Raw genomic sequence first — 18,953 nt, 5'->3', positions numbered from 1 at the left:
CATATTTCTGCATTTTATTGCCTTATTTTTGATCAAAACTTAAATCTGGTTCTAAAGCTTGCAAAATGAGAACATGGTACAGTAAACCAAACACAAACCAATCAACAAGCATCTGTTGTATAATTAAGACTTGATTAATCTTTCTGTAACAAACTGAAGTCAAAAGACTTTTCTGCAACTCTTTTCTTGAAATGTTATTCAGCAGAATTAAACGGATCACCGTTTAGTATTACTCTGCATACTTACAGACATGAGCTAGCTGAAAACATTCAATATTTCCCTCAAAACAATAAATATCAATAGAATTATAAAAGGTTAAATCAGCTTTTTCTATGGAATTGAACAAACAAAATTGCTTACCTGTAATGGTTATAACCTAATGATACTAAAATGAGGCATACAGAAGGGTCATATGATCTGTCACATCAGCATGGACATTCCAGAGCTTACCAAGAAAGTTCTTTGAACATGGCACAGCAGGTTCCCTTGTGCCCACTAGCCTCACAGTTCAATGATTAGCCAAGAAGAAGAAATGTATTTAGTTTAGTAAAATGACTAGTTTGGTTGTAATCTGCCTTGAGGTTTATGTTAGTTGAAAGAGGAAACTCAAGAGGAAAATAAATAAAAAAGGGAGTAGAGATCAACTCCTGGGGGGGGGGGGGGGGGGGGGAGAGCTGGAGGTTTGTATACTTAATTTCTCTGCTGTAATACAGATCAGCAATTTCATTTTCTCTGATAAGCAGACAAATGAGCTAAACAGAACCAAGGCTGCTCTTCAAATAAAGAAGGGGGAAAAATAATCACCTGCGATTTTGTGGGGCATAAATCCCTATATATATATATACATACATACATATATATATATATATATGCACATACATATATATATATATTTTTTTTTTAAATAGGTATTTCCTAAACAAAAAACACAACCTGAAATAAAAAAAATGGGTTGTGGGAGGGAGATGGGCTCTATTGCACAAACAGGCCTTGAAAGAAGGAGTCCAAACCCAGCAACACAATAAGGGGCCATGTCTAGATAGTAACAACCACTGAATGTCAGGACTGAATGCCAAGTTACAGCCTTGCAAATCTCCTGTATGGAGGTAGACTCAGATGGGCAACCAATGTCAGCATGACCCTGACAGATGAGACATTGACAAGTCCTTCTAAGGTCAGACCTGCCAGAGTACCGAAATAAGACATACAATCCTGCTATTCAATTAGATATTGTAGCCTTTGTCACTATGAAGTCCAAACCGCTAGAAGCAAATAAATAAATAAATAAAAGCTGGCTGGACTTTCAATGGGCTTTAGTCTACTCCAGTTAGAAAGCATCGTTTTTGGAAATCAGAAGTGAGCTAGTGTCTCTCCTTTATAGATATGTGGCCTAGGGAAAAATATTAGAAAGGTGACTAACTGATCAAACTGATGTCAGACACCAATGTAAGCATCAACTTGAGATGGAGCAGCAACAAATCATAATGAAATTTAGTATAAGGTGAATAAATCTTTAAGGCCTAGAATTCAAAGGCTCACAAGCTCTGCAGGCTGAAGTGATCTTTCAAGTCCCCAGAGGCAGGCAGAGCTCTGGAGTCTCAATGCATGGATGAGACTATGGTACAAGGAAGAGGGATTCAGTTTTGCAAGGAACTAGGGAACCTTTTGGGGAAGGGGGGGAGCCTTATTTATTTATTTATTTTTAGTTTTTATATACCGATCATCTTGCATTAGATACAAATCAAACCGGTTTTCCAAAGGGTTGGAATCCACCCTTAATCAGGGTGGAACTAGGATGCTGGCGCTAACCTTAAAAAGGAGACAGAGCAGCTTTTCAACTAGAACAAAGGGGAAAGTTGATAGTTGTCCAGCAGTGCATGGTTTGGAGGCAGATATCTTCGAAGGATACTAATGAAGCAGGAGAATTAGGGCATCCCGACAGAAAGGATACAATAAAAGCAAAAGTAGTCCATGTGCCTGTAAGTAAAAAAATCACCTGAGCTAAAACAGAGGTCCCCAACCCTGTCCTGCAGGCCCACAAACCAGTAGGGTTTTCAGGGTATCCACAATGAATATGCATGAAAAAATTTGCATGCATTGCCTCCATAACATGCAAATTTTCTCTCATGCATATTCATTGTGGATATCTTGAAAACCCGACTGGCTGGTGGGCCCCCAGGACAGGGTTGGGGACCACTGAGCTAAAAGATTCCAAATTATCCCTGTTAATTGAAAAGCAGGCTGTTAATACAAACAAAACACACACTTTGAAATGTCTGTATGCTAATGTATAAGTAGTAGGATAGGAGAGATAGAGTGGATAGCAGTGAATGATGAGATAAGCTTGTCATCTGACATGGTGGTAGAAGAATTAGCATTGGGAAAGTGCCATACCAGGGTACAAATTATATCACAATGATAGGGAGGAGCAACTTGAAGGGGGGAGGGGGGTTGCTTTATGTCAGGGATGGCATATAGTCCAACAGGATATGGATCCTGCAAGAGATTAAACAAACAATTGAATCTTTATGGATAGAAATCCCTTGTGCATTGGGGAAGACTATACCGATAGACGTATACTACAGTCCACCTGGCCAAAATGAGACGACAAACAGTGAAATGCTAAAAGAAATTAAGGTAACAAACCAAATTGGTAGTGCAGAAAGAAGGGGAGATTTCAATTACCCCAATATTGACTAGATAAATGTAATATCAGACACAATAGAAAGATAAAGTTCCTGGATGGAATAAATGACAGTTTTATGGAGCAATTGGTTCAGGAACTGATGAGAGGGGGAGCTATTTTAGATCTAATTCTCAGTGGAGAGCAGGATTTGGTGAGAGAAGTAACAGTGGTGCGGCTGCTTGCAATACTGATCATAACATGATCAAATTTGAATTAGTGACTGGAAAGAGGGCAATAAGTAAATTCACGGCTCTAGCACTAAACTTTCAAAAGAGACACTTTGATCAAATGAGAAAAATAGTTATAAAAAACCAGAAAGGTGCAGCTGCAAATTTTGAGTATATAACAAGTGTGGACATTGTTAAAAAAAAAAAAAAAATCTTAGAAGCACAGCCCAGATGTATTCCAAGCATTAAGAGAGGTGGAAGGAAGTCCAAACGATTGCTTTTATGGTTAAAAGAGGAGGTGAAAACAGCTATTTTAGCAAAAAGATCTTGCTTCAAAAATTGGAAGGATTCATCTGAAGAAAATAGGAAAAAGCATAAACATTGGCAAGTTAAATGTGAAACAATGATAAGACAGGCTAAAAGAATTTGAAAAGAAGTTTGATTGTAGAGGCAAAAATTCATAATAAGTTTTAGATAAATATCCAAAGCAGGAAGCCTGCAAGGGAATCGGTGGGACCCTTAGAAGATCGAGGGGTTAAAGGGGCACTTAGGAAAGATAAAGCCATCACAGAGTGACTAAATGAATTCTTTGCTTCAGTGTTTACTGAGGAGGATGTAGGAGAGGTACCCGTCCTGGAGATGGTTTTCAGGGGTGATGATTTAGATGAACTGACCCAAATCATGGTGAACTTGGAAGATGTTGTAGACCAGATTGACAATCTGAAGATTAGCAAATCACCTGGACCAGATGGTATGCCTCCCAGGGTTCTGAAAGAACCCAAAAATGAAATTTCAGACCTATTACAAGTAATTTGTAACCTATCATTAAAATCACTCATTGCACCTGAAGCCTGGAAGATGTCCAATGTAACGATACATAAAAAGGACTCCAGACGTGATCCGGGAAACTATAGATCTGTGAGTTTGACTTCAGTGCCAGGAAAAACTGTGGAAACTATTATAAAGAATAAAATCACAGAACATATAGACAGACATGATTTACTGGGACACAGCCAGCGTGTTACCCAAGAGAAGTCTTGCCTCACAAATCTGCTACATTTTTTTCAAGGGGTGAATAAGCATGTGGATAAAGGAGAACCAGTAGATGTGGTGTATTTGGATTTTAAGAAGGTGTTTGACAAAGTCCCTCATGAAAGGCTTCTAAGAAAACTAAAAAGTCTTGGGAAAGGAGGCAATGTCCTTTTGTGGACTGAAAGAGTAGGATTAAACAGTCTGTTTTCTCAGTGGTAAAAGGTAAACAGTGGAGTGCCTCAGGGATCGGTACTTGGATCGGTGCTGCACCCCACGTGGCCGCAACCCACCCAATCAGAAGCCAGAAGCATCATCAAAAAGGAAGTAAAAACATTTAAAACCAAAAAACAGCGCAAATCGGAAGCCAGGTAAGAGCCCCCTTTAAATACAGGGCTCTCCCTACCGGCGTCGCGCGACAAAGGGGCCCACCCCTTCGTGCAGCCCCATAGTCCAGCCCAAGAACCCTGATATATATTTTCTCCTTCAAAGAGCAATTTCTTAGACTTCTCTTCATAGACTCTCCTCAGGATATTAATTTCTCTCCACCCTCAACTCCCCACAGTTCACCTTACAATTCTCAGCCCCACCACACCCTCCACAAGAATCAATCATGGCTACCTCAGCCATCCCCATCATGCATAACTTCAGGAGAACTTCAGCAAAATCACAAGCTATACCACACACTATACAAAAAAGATTCATCCCAATTATTATCTCGCCCCTGAATCAACTATTGGGCCTTACCCTTTTCACTGTTTCTTTGTTGAACGCACAGTCTTTTACAAAAAAAAAAAATCACACCTTCTCCATGACTATCTCCTGGATACGCACCCCGACCTCTGTGCCATCACCGAGACCTGGCTAAAACCAGAAAACATTGCTACAATCAACCAACTCCCTGTTCACTCGTATGACATTTTCTCCATCCCCAGGCTGAAAAAAAAGAGGAGGCGGTCTCCTTCTTGCAGCAAACAAAAAACTAAGAATATCGCTACAGGCCACAATATCATCACATTCGCTGGAATTCGCTGTCTTTAAATCCTCCCACCTGCAAATAGGTCTCATCTATGCCCCCCAGGATGCCTTGAAGCAGACCCTTCACTGTTGATTGAAGGTATAGCGAAACACATCAATATCGACACACCAGCTATTCTCCTGGGAGACTTTAATCTCCACGTGGATTCAACTCCTCGTTCTTCCAGTTGTGAAACTTTCATCAACACACTTAACTTCATGGTTTTCACACAAATCATTAATGAACCCACTCATAAAGCAGGTCACACGTTGGACCTCATTTTCATTAACCAGGACCTCACTCCATCCTCCCATACAGTATGCCTACCAGTCCCGTGGTCAGACCATAAGCTTATCACCACCTCACTGAAGATGCACTAACCTACCTCCCTGAAAAAGCAGAATAACACGGTACAATTCAGGAAGCTTTGCAACCAGGAAACTCTCAGCAATAGCCTATCTGCAGAACTTAACCAACTAGACCTCTCGGACGCTGACTCAGCCGCAGCATCCTGGACGAACATCACCAAAAAAGTGGCAGATAACACCTGTCCAACAATCACCAAAGTCACTCAAGCAAATAAAGACAACAAAAAACCATGGTACACATCAAAACTAAAATCCACAAAACAGGAACTCAGAAAGAGAGAACATCTTTGGCGCAAAAACCCATCAACTACCAACCTCACTGCTTTTAAATCCATGATGCACCAATACAGACTCTCCATCCTCCACTCACAAAAAATTCACCACTTCCTCTTTGACCCTAAGGCGCTTTTCTCCCTAGTTTCGTCCCTCACCAAACCACCCTTGACGTCTATACCAGACGATAAAGCTGCAAGCAAAGCTGAGGAACTTGCTACCTACTTCAAAAACAAGATCCCGAATCTATTGCCTCCCGCCAAGGAAAACAAAGATACTATTCCTTCAATACCCCTCGCTAACACATCACAACAAAATACAAGCCTTGGGGAATTTGAGCTTACCTCGTCTTTAGAGATCGAAAACGTTCTAAAAAAAAACCTTAAACCAGCTTCTCATCCGCTGGACGCCATCCCCAACAACCTCCTCATCACCTGTGCCAAAACCATCTCCAAACCTATCACCCAAATTATCAACTGCTCCCTATCTCAAGGGCTAGTTCCTGACCCTCTCAAACTGGCCATCCTAAAACCTCTCCTAAAAAAAACCAAATCTCTCTCCAGATAACCCGGCCAATTTTCGCCCAATAGCAAACCTGCCCCTCATCGCAAAAATTCTGGAAAGAATTGTAAATAAACAGCTAACAGAATACTTGAACAACAACATTCTTTCCTTTTCGCAATTTGGTTTCCGCCAATCCCGAAACACAGAAGCTCTTCTTATCTCATTAACGGACTCCATTCTACTGAACCTTGAAAAAAAACAACCTTGTTTACTCATCCTCCTAGACCTAACAGCAGCATTTGACATAGTAAATCATAATATAATGGTAGATCGTCTGTCAGACATTGGCATCAAAGGTGTCGCCCTCAACTGGTTCAAATCTTTCCTTCAGAACAGGCATTTTAAGGTCAAGATCAACAGGGAGGAATCTCAACCAGTCAACTGCAATCTGGGAGTCCCACAAGGCTCTTCACTATCGCCAACTTTATTCAACATATACTTGCTCCCACTCTGCCAGCTCCTCCTCAAGCTAAATCTAATCCATTATTTATACGCTGATGATGTTCAGATTCTGATTCCAATTACGGATTCACTTCACAAAACACTGGACTTCTGGAACTCCTGCCTACAAGCCATCAACAACCTGCTGACAAGTCTCAATTTGATTCTCAATCAAAACAAGACAGAGTACCTACTCATTACACAAGATGGAAACCACCCACTACTCAATACAAACCCAGCCTCCCAACCAATCCTATCCCCCCCAAGTCAGAAACTTGGGAGTCATCCTAGATAACCAAATGAACTACAGATCATTCATCATCAACACAGTAAAGAATGGATTTTACAAACTACAAGTCTTAAAAAGATTGAGACCCCCTCCATTTTCAAGATTTCCTATCAGTTTTACTAGCAATCATTCTCACTAAAATTGACTATTGCACCTCACTGCTACTCGGCCTCCCCGCTAACTCCATAAAACCTTTACAGATGTTGCAAAACGCTACAGCAAGGATCCTAACCAAAACAAACAAAAGAGACCATATAACACCCACCTTAAAGAACTTACATTGGCTACCCATCAAATTCAGAATTCTTTTCAAAGCCCTCTCATCAATCCACAAAGCAATACATAACATCACCCCACTCAATCTCATGATCCCACTTCAACCTCGTACCTCCGCCAGACTGGTGAGACAAGCATATAGAGACAATCTACAGGCCCCACCGATCAAGACAGCATTAAGTAAAAGAGCTTTCTCTACGGCCGGTCCAAAACTTTGGAACTCTCTTCTATCAGACCTCAGACTGATACAATGCCCAACCACATTTAAAAAAAGACTCAAGACCTGGTTGTTCAACCAAGCTTTCCCATAACCTCAGTATCTTATTAGATCTCCAACCAATGATCCCTCTCAGTGGTAAACCCCCCCCCCCCCCCCCCAGAAAATGTGCTATTTATCTCTATTCAGTCAAATCTAAAAAACCCTGTCCTACTCTTAACAACTGATCATAACCCCAGTCTACATTAAGCTCCTTAACTATTTTATTTTATGTTGTTATTCCCAGTTATTTGTATCCAAGTTTGAATCATCCTGTTTTTTGTAAGACAACTTCTTGTCATGGTTGTTTTGAATGTAAACAGACTTGATTAGTAATTCTGTTACTGGAAAATCGGTATATAAAAGTTCTAAATAAATAAATAAATAATATATTTATAAACAGTCTGGAAAGAGGTATGATGAGTGATGTGATCAAACCTGCAGATGACAATTAGTTAAATCAAAAAACGGATTATGATAAATTGCAGGACGGCCATGCGAGGCTGGAAGATTGGGCGTCCATATGGTAGATGAAATTTAATGTGGACAAGTGCAACATGATGCATATAGGAAAAAAAGTAGCCCATGCTGTAGCTACATGATGTTAGGTTCCATTTCAGGAGTTACTACCCAGGAAAAATATATTTGCTACATAGTTGATGTTACATTGAAATAGCTGGCTCAGTGTGCTTTGACTGTCAAAAAAGCAGAGGATGTAATAATGCCTTTGTGTCGCTCAATGGTTAGACCACACCTTGAATATTGAGTGCAATTCTGGTCGCCACATCTCAAAAAAGATATAGTTGCGCTGGAGAAAGTATAGAAAAGGGAAACCAAAATGATAAAGGGTATGGAATGGCTCCCCTATGAGGAAAGGCTAAAGAGGTTAGGGCTGAGGGGGGATATGATGGAGGTCTTCAAAATCTTGAAAGGACTTGAACGGGTAAACGTGAAACTTTTAATTTACTCTTTTGGGATAATACAAGGACTAGTTGGTACTCCATAAAGTTAGCAAGTAACATACTTAAAACAAATCAGAGAAAATTATTTTTCACTCAACACATAATTAAGCTCTGGAATTCGTTGCAAGAGGATGTGGTTCTGACCCAATATGGCAATTCTTATGTTATGTTCTTATACCTCTGTACTGACACCAGCCTGCCAATATTCCTGTATCAAGCCGAGTACAATGTTAATAGAACCATAATAGCAGTTATAATTAAAGATGATTATGATAATAATAAATGTAAAAAGTGGATTTCCAGAAAAAAAATAAGGAAGCAACGAATGAAGAGTGTCCAACAGTAGCATAAGAAACCACTCACCTGCGGCAAAGCATAGGAAGCCATACTGTTTTCCAATCTTGCTTATTTACCTGTGAAAAACTGACTGCAAGGCATAGACTGAACAAAGATGCTGAAGACAGCAGTAGTATAGGGAGGGTTCCGGACTGCTCTGATTGCATTCAAGAAAAGGAAAATAAATTATCATGTAAGTAGTAATTTCAACTTCATCTTCATCCAGGGAAACCAGCCCAGAGAAGTGGGATTTGCCCAAGCTATTTCCTAATACAGTGGGTCACTGCCCAAGCCCACTGCAAAACTGCCAACCCAGAAAGCCAGACTTCAATGTCCAGAAAGGGATGCAATAGACCAAGATGCTTCTCTACAGATCTCCAAAATGAAACCAATTGCAACTTTTCCCATGAAGAATCCTGAACCCTTGTGGAATGACAAGGCAGTGAGTACCAGATTCCACATAAACCTCCATAAATACCTTTTTAAACCAGTGTGCCACCATAACTCTAGTTGGCACCCCATTTTCTCTGCATGCCACTATACAGAACAAAAAATAGATCAGATCTCTTGAAAAAAAGCTAGAGATCTTGAGATTCTGAAAAAGATGTCTCTTTACATCCAAGGATTGAAGTAGCGCACATTCTTCCCAAAGACTACCGTCAAGAAGTCAGAGACATTAGCAGGGCCAGGGTGGGACAAAAGGACCCACCCCCTTTAGAACCACCATGGAAATAAAGTAAATGGGAAAAATGGAGTAGCATCCTCACCTTTCCTGGCCTCCTGGAACAGGAAGTATAGTCTTCAATTCAAGGAGCCACAGCAGAAAAGCTCTACTGCTTGTCTTCCCATGGTCAAATGACAAGGGAAACCATAAAGGCAGCTGAATTAGAATGGGTGAACTGTATAATATAACCATTTATTAACTCCTGGACCCACTGGTCTCTGTAATTGGAGCCCACCTCTGAAAGAACAGAGACAAACAGCCACCTCTCTCTGTAACCTGAATTAGGAACCTCAAGCACTCACTGCATTGCTCCGGAGAAGCTGGAGCCTGCCTTATTGCCTCTTACCTCTTTTCATTGATAGAAAGGAAAATTACTCTACAGTGGAACCTTAGTTCAATCCTCTAAAAGCCAATGGTGTCTCCATCCTCAGAGTTGCTCCATGCCTTTGTCAATCTCTACAACCTAACAAGAGCTGACCTTGAAAGGGATGCCTAGTCAAATCAGTCACACAAATAGACACTACTGATCAGAGGCAGCTCTAGAGAAACAGCTGAACTGTTATAATGGATGCCATCCCTCTGCCTGAGAAGCACACCAGAGTATCACCCAGCTAGACACACATTACCTAGTTCTAATGGTGGGAAATACTACCCCAAGTCTTCCTGGGCATTCTGCGTCAGATGTATTTCAGATCTGCCACAACAGAGCCACATGCTGTGATTGAAAAAGCACACAGCCCCTAAGGCCTGTCTTTTTTTGCACGACATTAAGTGACACCAAAATGTCTACCCTAGGAAAATGAAATTCTCATTCTCCTGTGGATCCAAGCATGTCTTTCAGAAACTTAATGGAGTCTATAAGGTACAAGAGCAGTTCCGCCACCTAACAGACCTAAACAAGCATGTAATAACTGAAAATTAAAGACTTTAAACCTTTTCCACGAAGGAGACCATGGCAGCAATATCCATCCATTTTGGGAACATCCTTTCCCACTTCTGGGAATCTCGTGAAACCAGAGAAGCCTGAGAAAATATGCCAGGGATATGCAGCAGACCCAGACCTAGGGACTGCACATTATGGGGAGGTATTCTGTGTAGATAGGCACATTAGGGACCGCTATTATCAACCCTTTCTGGGCCCTTTTCACTGATCCTGTGTGTCAGTCTGTTAAGACCTTCAAGGGAATCCCCTGAAAATACTTGTGCTGCTGTGGTTAGCCTTTGGAATCCTGGGCTCCAACTGAGGGCAATGATACTGGGAAATTGTAGTGAGTTCCTAAAACTGTACCCCAACCCTCATAAAATACTTATAGATCTTTGTCAAAAAATAAATCTTTCAAATACAGTGTAGAGCCAGAAGGAATTATTCTTCAGAGAGAAATCCTGCACAGTTGCTTCCATCGTGGTGACCTACAAGGGTCTGCAGGATCCAAAACATGTCCCTCGGGTCAAGGAAAGGAGGAGCAAACATCCCAGTACTGCAGTAGCTGTGGTGCTCAAAAGGCGACAGACACCAAAAAAAACAGCCCCTCTGGGCTATGGGAAGAGGACCCCCACACTGAAACAGCCACGGTGGCTGCAAAACAACCACAGAATCCACAACATACTCTTAAGGGATAAGAGATAGAGAGCCCATTAAAGAGAAGTCTCTGAAGCTGAAAACTTTCCTTCTCTATGTTGGCCCTGGGCTTCATTCGAATTCAGAGGTTTTAAGTATTGGAGGCAGGTTCTGCTATTGCACTCTGCCCCTATAAAGGTTTGCTGACTGGCAATTTCCTGTGAAATTGTTGCCCAGGGCTAGAAGAAACATCCGGTATGGAATGAGGCTGCCCTATTGTAACAGCAGCCGCCATGTGGAAACCACTGCAAAATCCAAAAATGAGCCACTATAGGTGTTCTGCTGTAACAAAAAGGATGCCAAAGCCCCCTCTGGAAATCCTGAGCTTCACAGCAATCCTGACAATATCTACTACCTTCCTCAGACTAGATGCAGAGCAGAACGCAGTTCTGATTGTGCCACCATCATGCTCGTCGCTGAATGACAAGCGATCCCCAACAAATTAATAAAAGGAACACCTCAGACAGCATAAAAATTGCTGACCAGTGCCTACCGTTTTCATGCAGTTTCAAAATGGCCACTGGTGCCCCTAACAGCCCAGTGAAAAAAAACCAAAACAAAAAACAGTGCTGTCTGTCGCGCAATCCCCGCTGAAAGGCTGGGAAGACTTACTTGCACCTTCCATGCCCCTGATAGCATTCAGAGCTCTCCTTCAAAGGCACTGCACACTAAGACTGCATTGCTGTGAAGCGCACAGGCTTTGCATTCCCCCTCACCATCACTCCCCCTCAAGCTCTGCCCACAGTCCAAAAAGGCCAAACCAGATACACATGTAGGCTTTGTCTACTAACCAAAAAGAGGGCAGTCGCGCTGTCCAGCTGTCATGAACCTCTAGCTGCTTAATAGCCAGAATTCCCCTTTGTGGTTTTTTTTTTTTACTTAACTGCTGCAGCCAGAAACAGGTTCAAGACTTTAAAGGAGAAGTAGCAAACATATCCTGAGAGCAAGGAAGGCAAGAAAGAGAGGAAGGGCATGGAAAAAAAATTACTATCAGTCCCCATGGCCCCCCCCCACCCCCCACCCCCTTGGTCATGGAGTACACCACTGAAGTAGGAAGCATAAGGCTTTGGACCTGAATTGGCTCTGAATATTGAGAGTGCAGAAGAGGGAGTGAGAAGGGGGGATGAAGGAGGAGAGAAAGGTAATCAAGTCCTCATACTGAATAGCCATCTCATCTCCGGTGATGCTCCACTGAGGGAAGAAGCATGAAGCAATCACCTCAGGAACTGCCAACCATACAGATATTCCCTTCGGTTTAGGGCCAGGCTCAACTGAGGGAGGGAGAAATTCATCTGTCACCTCAGGAGCTGCACACTAGAATTTTTCTGTTCACCCAACACAGGAAGCTTGTCTACCATCTGTAAGAGATAGAGAATACAGGAATACCGGCAGGATGGTGTCAGCAGGGAGGTATATAAGAAGTGACATCAGCAAGCCTGTTCACTACCTCCATCTGCTGGTTGGCATGCATAACCAATATGTCAGGACTAGACTGACTGGATGAAGAGAAAGTGAGGGTTTACTAACCCAGGACACCAAAGACAATGAAAGAGAACTGGGAGGCTTTTCTGGTTGCCTCAGAGGAAAAGCCTTGGTCAACCACCTCTGAACGACTTGACTTCACTGCCATTAAATGGAAAGATGAAGAACCTTGTATCAAGAATTCTGATTAAGTGTTTGAACCGATAGGCAATATTGGCATTCTGGTCTGCGGTATCACTGCAGCAATGCTGGAGAAGAGTGGCTGGCTTATTCCTTAAGTCTCTTTAGATAACGAGGCAAAGAAATTTCTCACTAGACCTGCAACCTGGTCCAGCAACTGACATATCCTCTGATCTAGTATAGGCTGTGATGCACTCTCTTCAGGGACAAGAATATGTTTCTGCACCTCAATAGGTGATTTCTTTTTTTTTTTTTAATTTTAGAAGGCAAGCAACAGTAGGAGGCATACTGGAGCTGGAATTTCTATTTGGAAACCCTCTGCTATCAACCCAGAAGGAATGAAAGCTGTGGTAACTGGAAAGAGCAGAGGTAGGATGACTCCTCCAGCAGCTGGCTTAGAGTGCCTTGCACACAGCTGTGTATGCAAAGTACTCTAAGCCCAATCATTTTTGTTCAGGGCTCGGGTACATCGAATGCTTCAATGAAGTTTAGAGGGAGGATGTTTTTGTCAATGCATGAATCAGTTGCATCAGAGTGATTGGTTTTGAATGGGCAACCATGCTTGTTTTGCACTGTACACCAATGGGCCTTTAGGATGGCGGGTCGATACATAGTGTGCCTCAAAGCGTTGAGAACTGACATGATTTTTATTTTTTTTTTTAAACTCAGGCTCCAATATCCTTCGATGCAGGTGAGACTATCACTCAACCCAATGGTTTCTATTTAGACCAATGGAGGAGTCAAGATCTACTGTGGCTTGAGAGACTTATGCAGTTGCTCTTTGTGGTGCACCCTGGAACATTGAGAACATGGGGACATCTGTTCACAGATAGAACGGTTTATCTGGTCATGGTCTGGACCCACACTACGATATTTTGTGAGGGACATCATCTTACTACAGATGAAGTGTTGAACCAGCTCACTGTGGATTTCATCTTGCCAGACATTTTTGAGGGGCCAAAATTTATATTTTTTGGAGCACTGAAAACTTCTGTGGTGCTGCAGTATGGTAAGGCAACTAAAAGAAGGAAAACAGAAGAGAATAATGAAAAAATAAAAAAAAAAAATGTTTTTTAAGATTTTGAAAAGAAATATCTGAAGAGATGGTATATGTCCATGATATGATTGGACAAAAAAACTGAAGAGATTCACAAGGCAATACCTACACATATTCAGTTAAGTTCAAAACTCTACTAGCTAGGAAAGATGAATCTGTTCAGTACCGCTGGATGAAGTCACCCCACATGAAATGGGTAATTCAGTCTGCTTTTTGACAAAACAAATGATGTACTTATTACACAGATTCACATAATGAACGCTGTTATAACCATATGCAAATTTGTGAATCAAAGAAGAAAAGGAATTTCAAAATTTTCACATCATCTCTTATATAAAATTACATTATTTGATTTTCTTTTTATGAACTCAGGACAATTTCAGTTTTGCGATACAACACACATTCAAGTTTTTAATTTTACTTTAGTCTTACTATAAGCAATACTCTTGGCTTCCTGTGGCAAACTTTTCAAGATTATGCAGCAAGAGGTAAATTCTGTGGCAGATTTGTAAAAATTATGTGGTGATTATGTGGTAAATTTGGAATAATTATACACACACACATATATGATTTAATTTTACTTTTTAAAAATAAAGTCCTTTTCCGACAATTCTGTGTCCAGTTAATATATTTGGCTCTTTTTTGGGGGGGAGGGGGAAAGGGATCTTAATGACGGTACTGGAAAGGGGGAAAGAAGATAGACAAAAGGGGAATCAAGAGGATGGGGGAGAGAAGGAATTTCACAGAATGAATCTCAGCAGAAGTAGAAAAACAGCGTAGTGAAGTGCGAGAGATAGGGGAGGATGGGGGGAACTCAAGAGATCAGAGAAAAGAGTGGAGGAAAAGTAAGGCAGATAAAGGAACTCACATCCCAGAGCTCCTACAGTCTCCTCACTCTTGCCCCCAATCCTTTCAATTCACCCTCTCTCCTCTGATTCCCTCTTCTCCTATCCACACCCCTTCCAATCTCCTCATTCACTCTCCCTTCCTCTGTACCCTCTCCAATTCCTTCTTACCCTATCCTGTTTTCCACCTATAATCTTCTGTCAGTCACTCTCCCTCATGCACCCTCTCTAATCTTCATATATTGCTGCCTCACCACCATCCATTCCTTCATTTACCTGTATTCAACCCCCACCATCCTATCTTCTTTCCCAGGACTTCTCCCCCCCCCTCTCTTGGTGAACCAATAGCAGGAAAAGATTAGAGCAGTAGTGGCACATTGGGCTACTACTTCTTCTCTTGCTGCTGGAGCCCAACTACTACTTTCAACTGCGTGGCTGTGTATTCAGCCAGGTATTTAAAAGCTGCAGACATGTTCCAATGACAAGAGAAGGAAGCAATCAAATGTGCTCTAGCTGCTATAATCATCTTCCTGCTCTCTGGTCAACGTGTGTGTGGGGTGGGGGTAAGAGAGACAGGGACTTAGATAGCTACTAGCAGAGCCCCTGCAGCAAGAGTAGTAAACAGCAAGACATTCTGCAATTGTTCTAATCCTCTTCATGACCTCGGCACAGCATACAGGGTCCATGGTCTCCATGGTAATTTTGCCAAGATATTTACATTTACAATATCATGGGAAGAGTTAGTGTTCACAGCCCTCTCCAAGGCTGCAGAATTGCGCGGTATCAGGAACCCTGACTATGAGCAAGCAAAACCCAGAAAGAAACATGGGTGGCTAGATAAACAATCTCCCCAATGATGTGAGATGAAAAGAACAGTAGTTATGCAGTTTAACAGCTGTTACATAGTCTCCTTAGTAGATGTTAAAGGCCAGATTTTATTCTTACAAAGTTTTTCTGCATGCAACAGGCATAAACTACACCAAGAGATACAGGAAACATCTGGAGCACTGCAAAATTTATGCATTAAACCAAATTATACACATACATTAACTGTCTAGCAGTGGAATTGACTGCACATGGATTCACCACAAGGGGCTGCAATGTATTAAGAGTGAGATTGCTCTGCTTAGACCTTAGAAGATATGCAGGCATTAGAAGATATGCAGGCACATACTTGAGATGCTGTGGTCTGACTGCTCACTTGTCCCATGGGTATGTTAGTAGCATTCATTCCTGGGGAGGAAGCTGAAAATGGAGGCTGCGATAAGAACTGAGTCTGTGCAGAGGGCTGACCGACACCAGGCTGCTGCATACGTGAGGCAAATGCCATCTGTTAAAAGAAAACCAGCAACGTAACCATGTCATTATACACTGTGGATCACAAGGAAAGACAGATAGAAATTTACAATCACCACACTGTTGTGTATACCCAAGCAGATCATCAGCACTCAATTCAGGTCCAACATTCCCTACAGTCTGCCAGAAGCTCCTTACAGGGGAAATTATAACTGTTTCCTTCTCTCCATGTTGCTAATTGCAGGTGAAATTGGAGAAATTACTTACCTGATAATTTCGTTTTCCTCAGTGTAGACAGATGGACTCAGGACAAGTGAGTTATGTGCTCTTCTGCTAGCAGATGGGAGGAGTCAGATTTCAAAGCTGACATCACCTGCAGTAACCTCAGCTCTTCAGTATTCTCTTTGAAAAACCACTGTGGATATATATTTGCTAAATAACTTGATTAAAACTGATTAAACTTGATTGAACAGATTCAACTGATTTTAAAAAACTGGAGACCGCCAGTGCACTCAACCAATTAACGCAGACACTGGACAAACTGCGGGTGTCTTGAACTAGGGGTAGGCAACAGCTTACCCATATTTGTTTAATCTCAAGGTTCGCTTCCCGAGGTTCTCCTTCTATGGGCGGGATGCTGAATCCATCTGTCTACACTAAGGAAAATGAAATTATTAGGTAAGTAATTTCTCCATTTCCTAACGTGCAGCCAGATGGACTCAGGACCAGTGGGATGTACAAAAACTATACCCGGACAGGGCGGGAGGCTACCCTTGGCCCACTTAGTACTGCCCTTGAGAAGGCTGCGTCTTCTCGGGCTTGAACATCCAGGCGGTAGAACCTGGAGAAGGTGTGTAGGGAGGACCACATCGCCGCCCTACAGATCTCGACGGGCGACAGCAGCTTGGTTTCTGCCCAAGATACTGCTTGGGCCCTAGTAGAATGAGCCTTGACTTGTAGGGGTAGGGGCTTTCCTGCCTCTATGTAGGCCACCTTGATTACTTCCTTGATCCAGCGGGCTATGGTCACCTGTGAGGCCACTTCTCCTTGATTCTTCCCGCTGTGGAGAACGAACGAACAAGTGATCCGTTTTGCGCACCGGTTCCGATCTTTGCAGGTATCGCACCAGGAATCTGCCGATATTTAGATGGCAAAGAAGGCATGAGTCTTCAGAGTCCTTATGTTCATCCGGAGATGGTAGGGAGATGGCTTGGTTCAAATCAAACTTGGAAACCACTTTCAGTAGGAAGGAGGGGACAGTGCGCAGCTGTATGGTTCCAGGAGTGAACGTAAGGAACGGTTCCCGACAGGATAGTGCCTGTAGTTCAGAGATGCAAAGAGCTGAACACACTGTATCAAGTACAAAAAGTACAAAAAGCCTTCTCTGTATTAAATACTGAATAAGTTCTTGAGAATAAGATTGAATTGTTATCTGAAAAGAGAGAAGGAACCCAATACATACAGAAATTCCAGACCAGTAACCAAAGGAATAAGCACATTGTGACAGGTGAAGTTGATAACAAAAAAACTCAACTAAAGTCACAAAAGGAGTCCAGGAAAAGCAGTAACCTGAGCGAGAAAAGCTGGAAAGCTATGAGCACAAATGCTCGTAGTTTGGGCAATAAAATCCCAGATCTGCAAGCCCTAATGGTGGAGGCGGACTTGGACGTTGTTGCTGACACGGAGACGTGGTTCACGGAATCACATGATTGGGATACGGCAATACCGGGCTATAACTTAAGGACAGAGAGGACAGGAGAGGGGGAGGAGTGGCTCTTTATATCAGAAACAATATCCAAGCATCTGAGCTGCAAGGAAGATGGGGCAATGAAAAAGAACTATGGGTCAACCTAAAAAAAGATGATGGGGCATCCATTTATATTGGAGTGGTTTACAGGCCTCCAAATCAAAAGGAAGAGCATGACAGAGATCTGGTTGAAGACATCCAAAAGATGGGAAAGAAGGGAGAAGTGGTGATCATTGGAGACTTTAATCTGCCGGATGTAGACTGGAGTATCCCTTCTGCAGAATCTAACAATAGTAGAGAAATAGTGGATGCCCTGCAAGGGGCTTTGTTCAAACAAATGGTAATGGAACCCACGAGAGAGGGAGCTATACTCTATTTAGTGCTCACTAATGGAGATGTCTCTGATGTCCAGGTGGGCGCCCACCTCAGCACCAGTGATCAAACAGTATGGTTTCATATCACACAAAGGATACGGAGAAGAAGCACGAAGACCCAAGTTCTGCAGTTCAAAAACACGGACTTTGATGAAATGGGGAAGTACCTAGAGGAAGAACTAGAAGGCTGGGAGATCGAGAGAGATGTGGAACAACAGTGGACCAAACTAAAAGGAGCAATTATCAAGACAACTAATCTATATGTTAGAAAAGTAAAGAAAAGCAAAAGAAAAAGAAAAAGAAAAATGAAACCTATCTGGTTCTCAAAGGAGGTGGCTGACAAAATAAAGGCTAAAAGAACAGCGTTCAAGAAATATAAAGGATCCCAAAGAGAGGAGCACAAAAAAGAATATCTGGTAGAACTGAGGGAGGCGAAGAAAGTAATCAAGAAGACAAAAAGTCAAGCGGAAGAAAGGATTGCCAAAAAGGTAACGCAAGGTGACAAAACATTTTTCAGATACATCAGAGAAAGGAGGAAAGTCCAAAGTGGTATAGTGAAATTGAAAGGTGGAAAAGATCAATGTGTGGAGAGAGACGAAGAAATGGCAGAAATATTAAACAAATACTTCATTTCAGTGTTCACTAAAGAGGACCCTGGAGAAGGACAGTCGCTAGTTAACAAGAAACCGGAGGGGAGTGGAGTAGATGTAACTCCATTTACAATAGAGAATGTATGGGAAGAGCTGGGGAAACTGAAAGTGGAAAAAGCCATGGAGCCGGACGAGGTTCATCCCAGAATACTGAAAAAGCTCAGAGATGTGCTGGCGGCGCAGCTGAGTGACCTGTTCAATAGATCCCTGGAAACAGGAGTGGTACCGAGAGATTGGTGAAGAGCGGTGGTGGTCCCGCTTCACAAGAGTGGGAGCAGAGAGGAGGCTGTTAACTACAGACCGGTTAGCCTCACC

At 42.2% G+C, this 18,953-nt stretch overlaps 1 protein-coding gene across 4 annotated transcripts in view; it reads right to left on the bottom strand.

Annotated features, from left to right (window-relative positions):
- EP300 (E1A binding protein p300) overlaps positions 1-18,953 on the bottom strand; it is a 466,384-nt gene that overhangs the window by 153,869 nt on the left and 293,562 nt on the right. For all 4 annotated transcript variants that reach the window (XM_029590455.1, XM_029590457.1, XM_029590456.1 and 1 more), the window contains exon 13: positions 15,746-15,901. In XM_029590455.1, coding sequence (XP_029446315.1) covers positions 15,746-15,901 — 156 coding nt within the window. The remainder of the gene's footprint in view (positions 1-15,745; positions 15,902-18,953) is intronic.

The sequence above is a fragment of the Rhinatrema bivittatum genome, chromosome 2 (assembly GCF_901001135.1).
Source record: "Rhinatrema bivittatum chromosome 2, aRhiBiv1.1, whole genome shotgun sequence".
NCBI lineage: Eukaryota > Metazoa > Chordata > Amphibia > Gymnophiona > Rhinatrematidae > Rhinatrema > Rhinatrema bivittatum.
The sequence above is the reverse complement of the archived record's forward strand: the minus strand, read 5'-3'. Positions and strand labels throughout refer to the sequence as shown.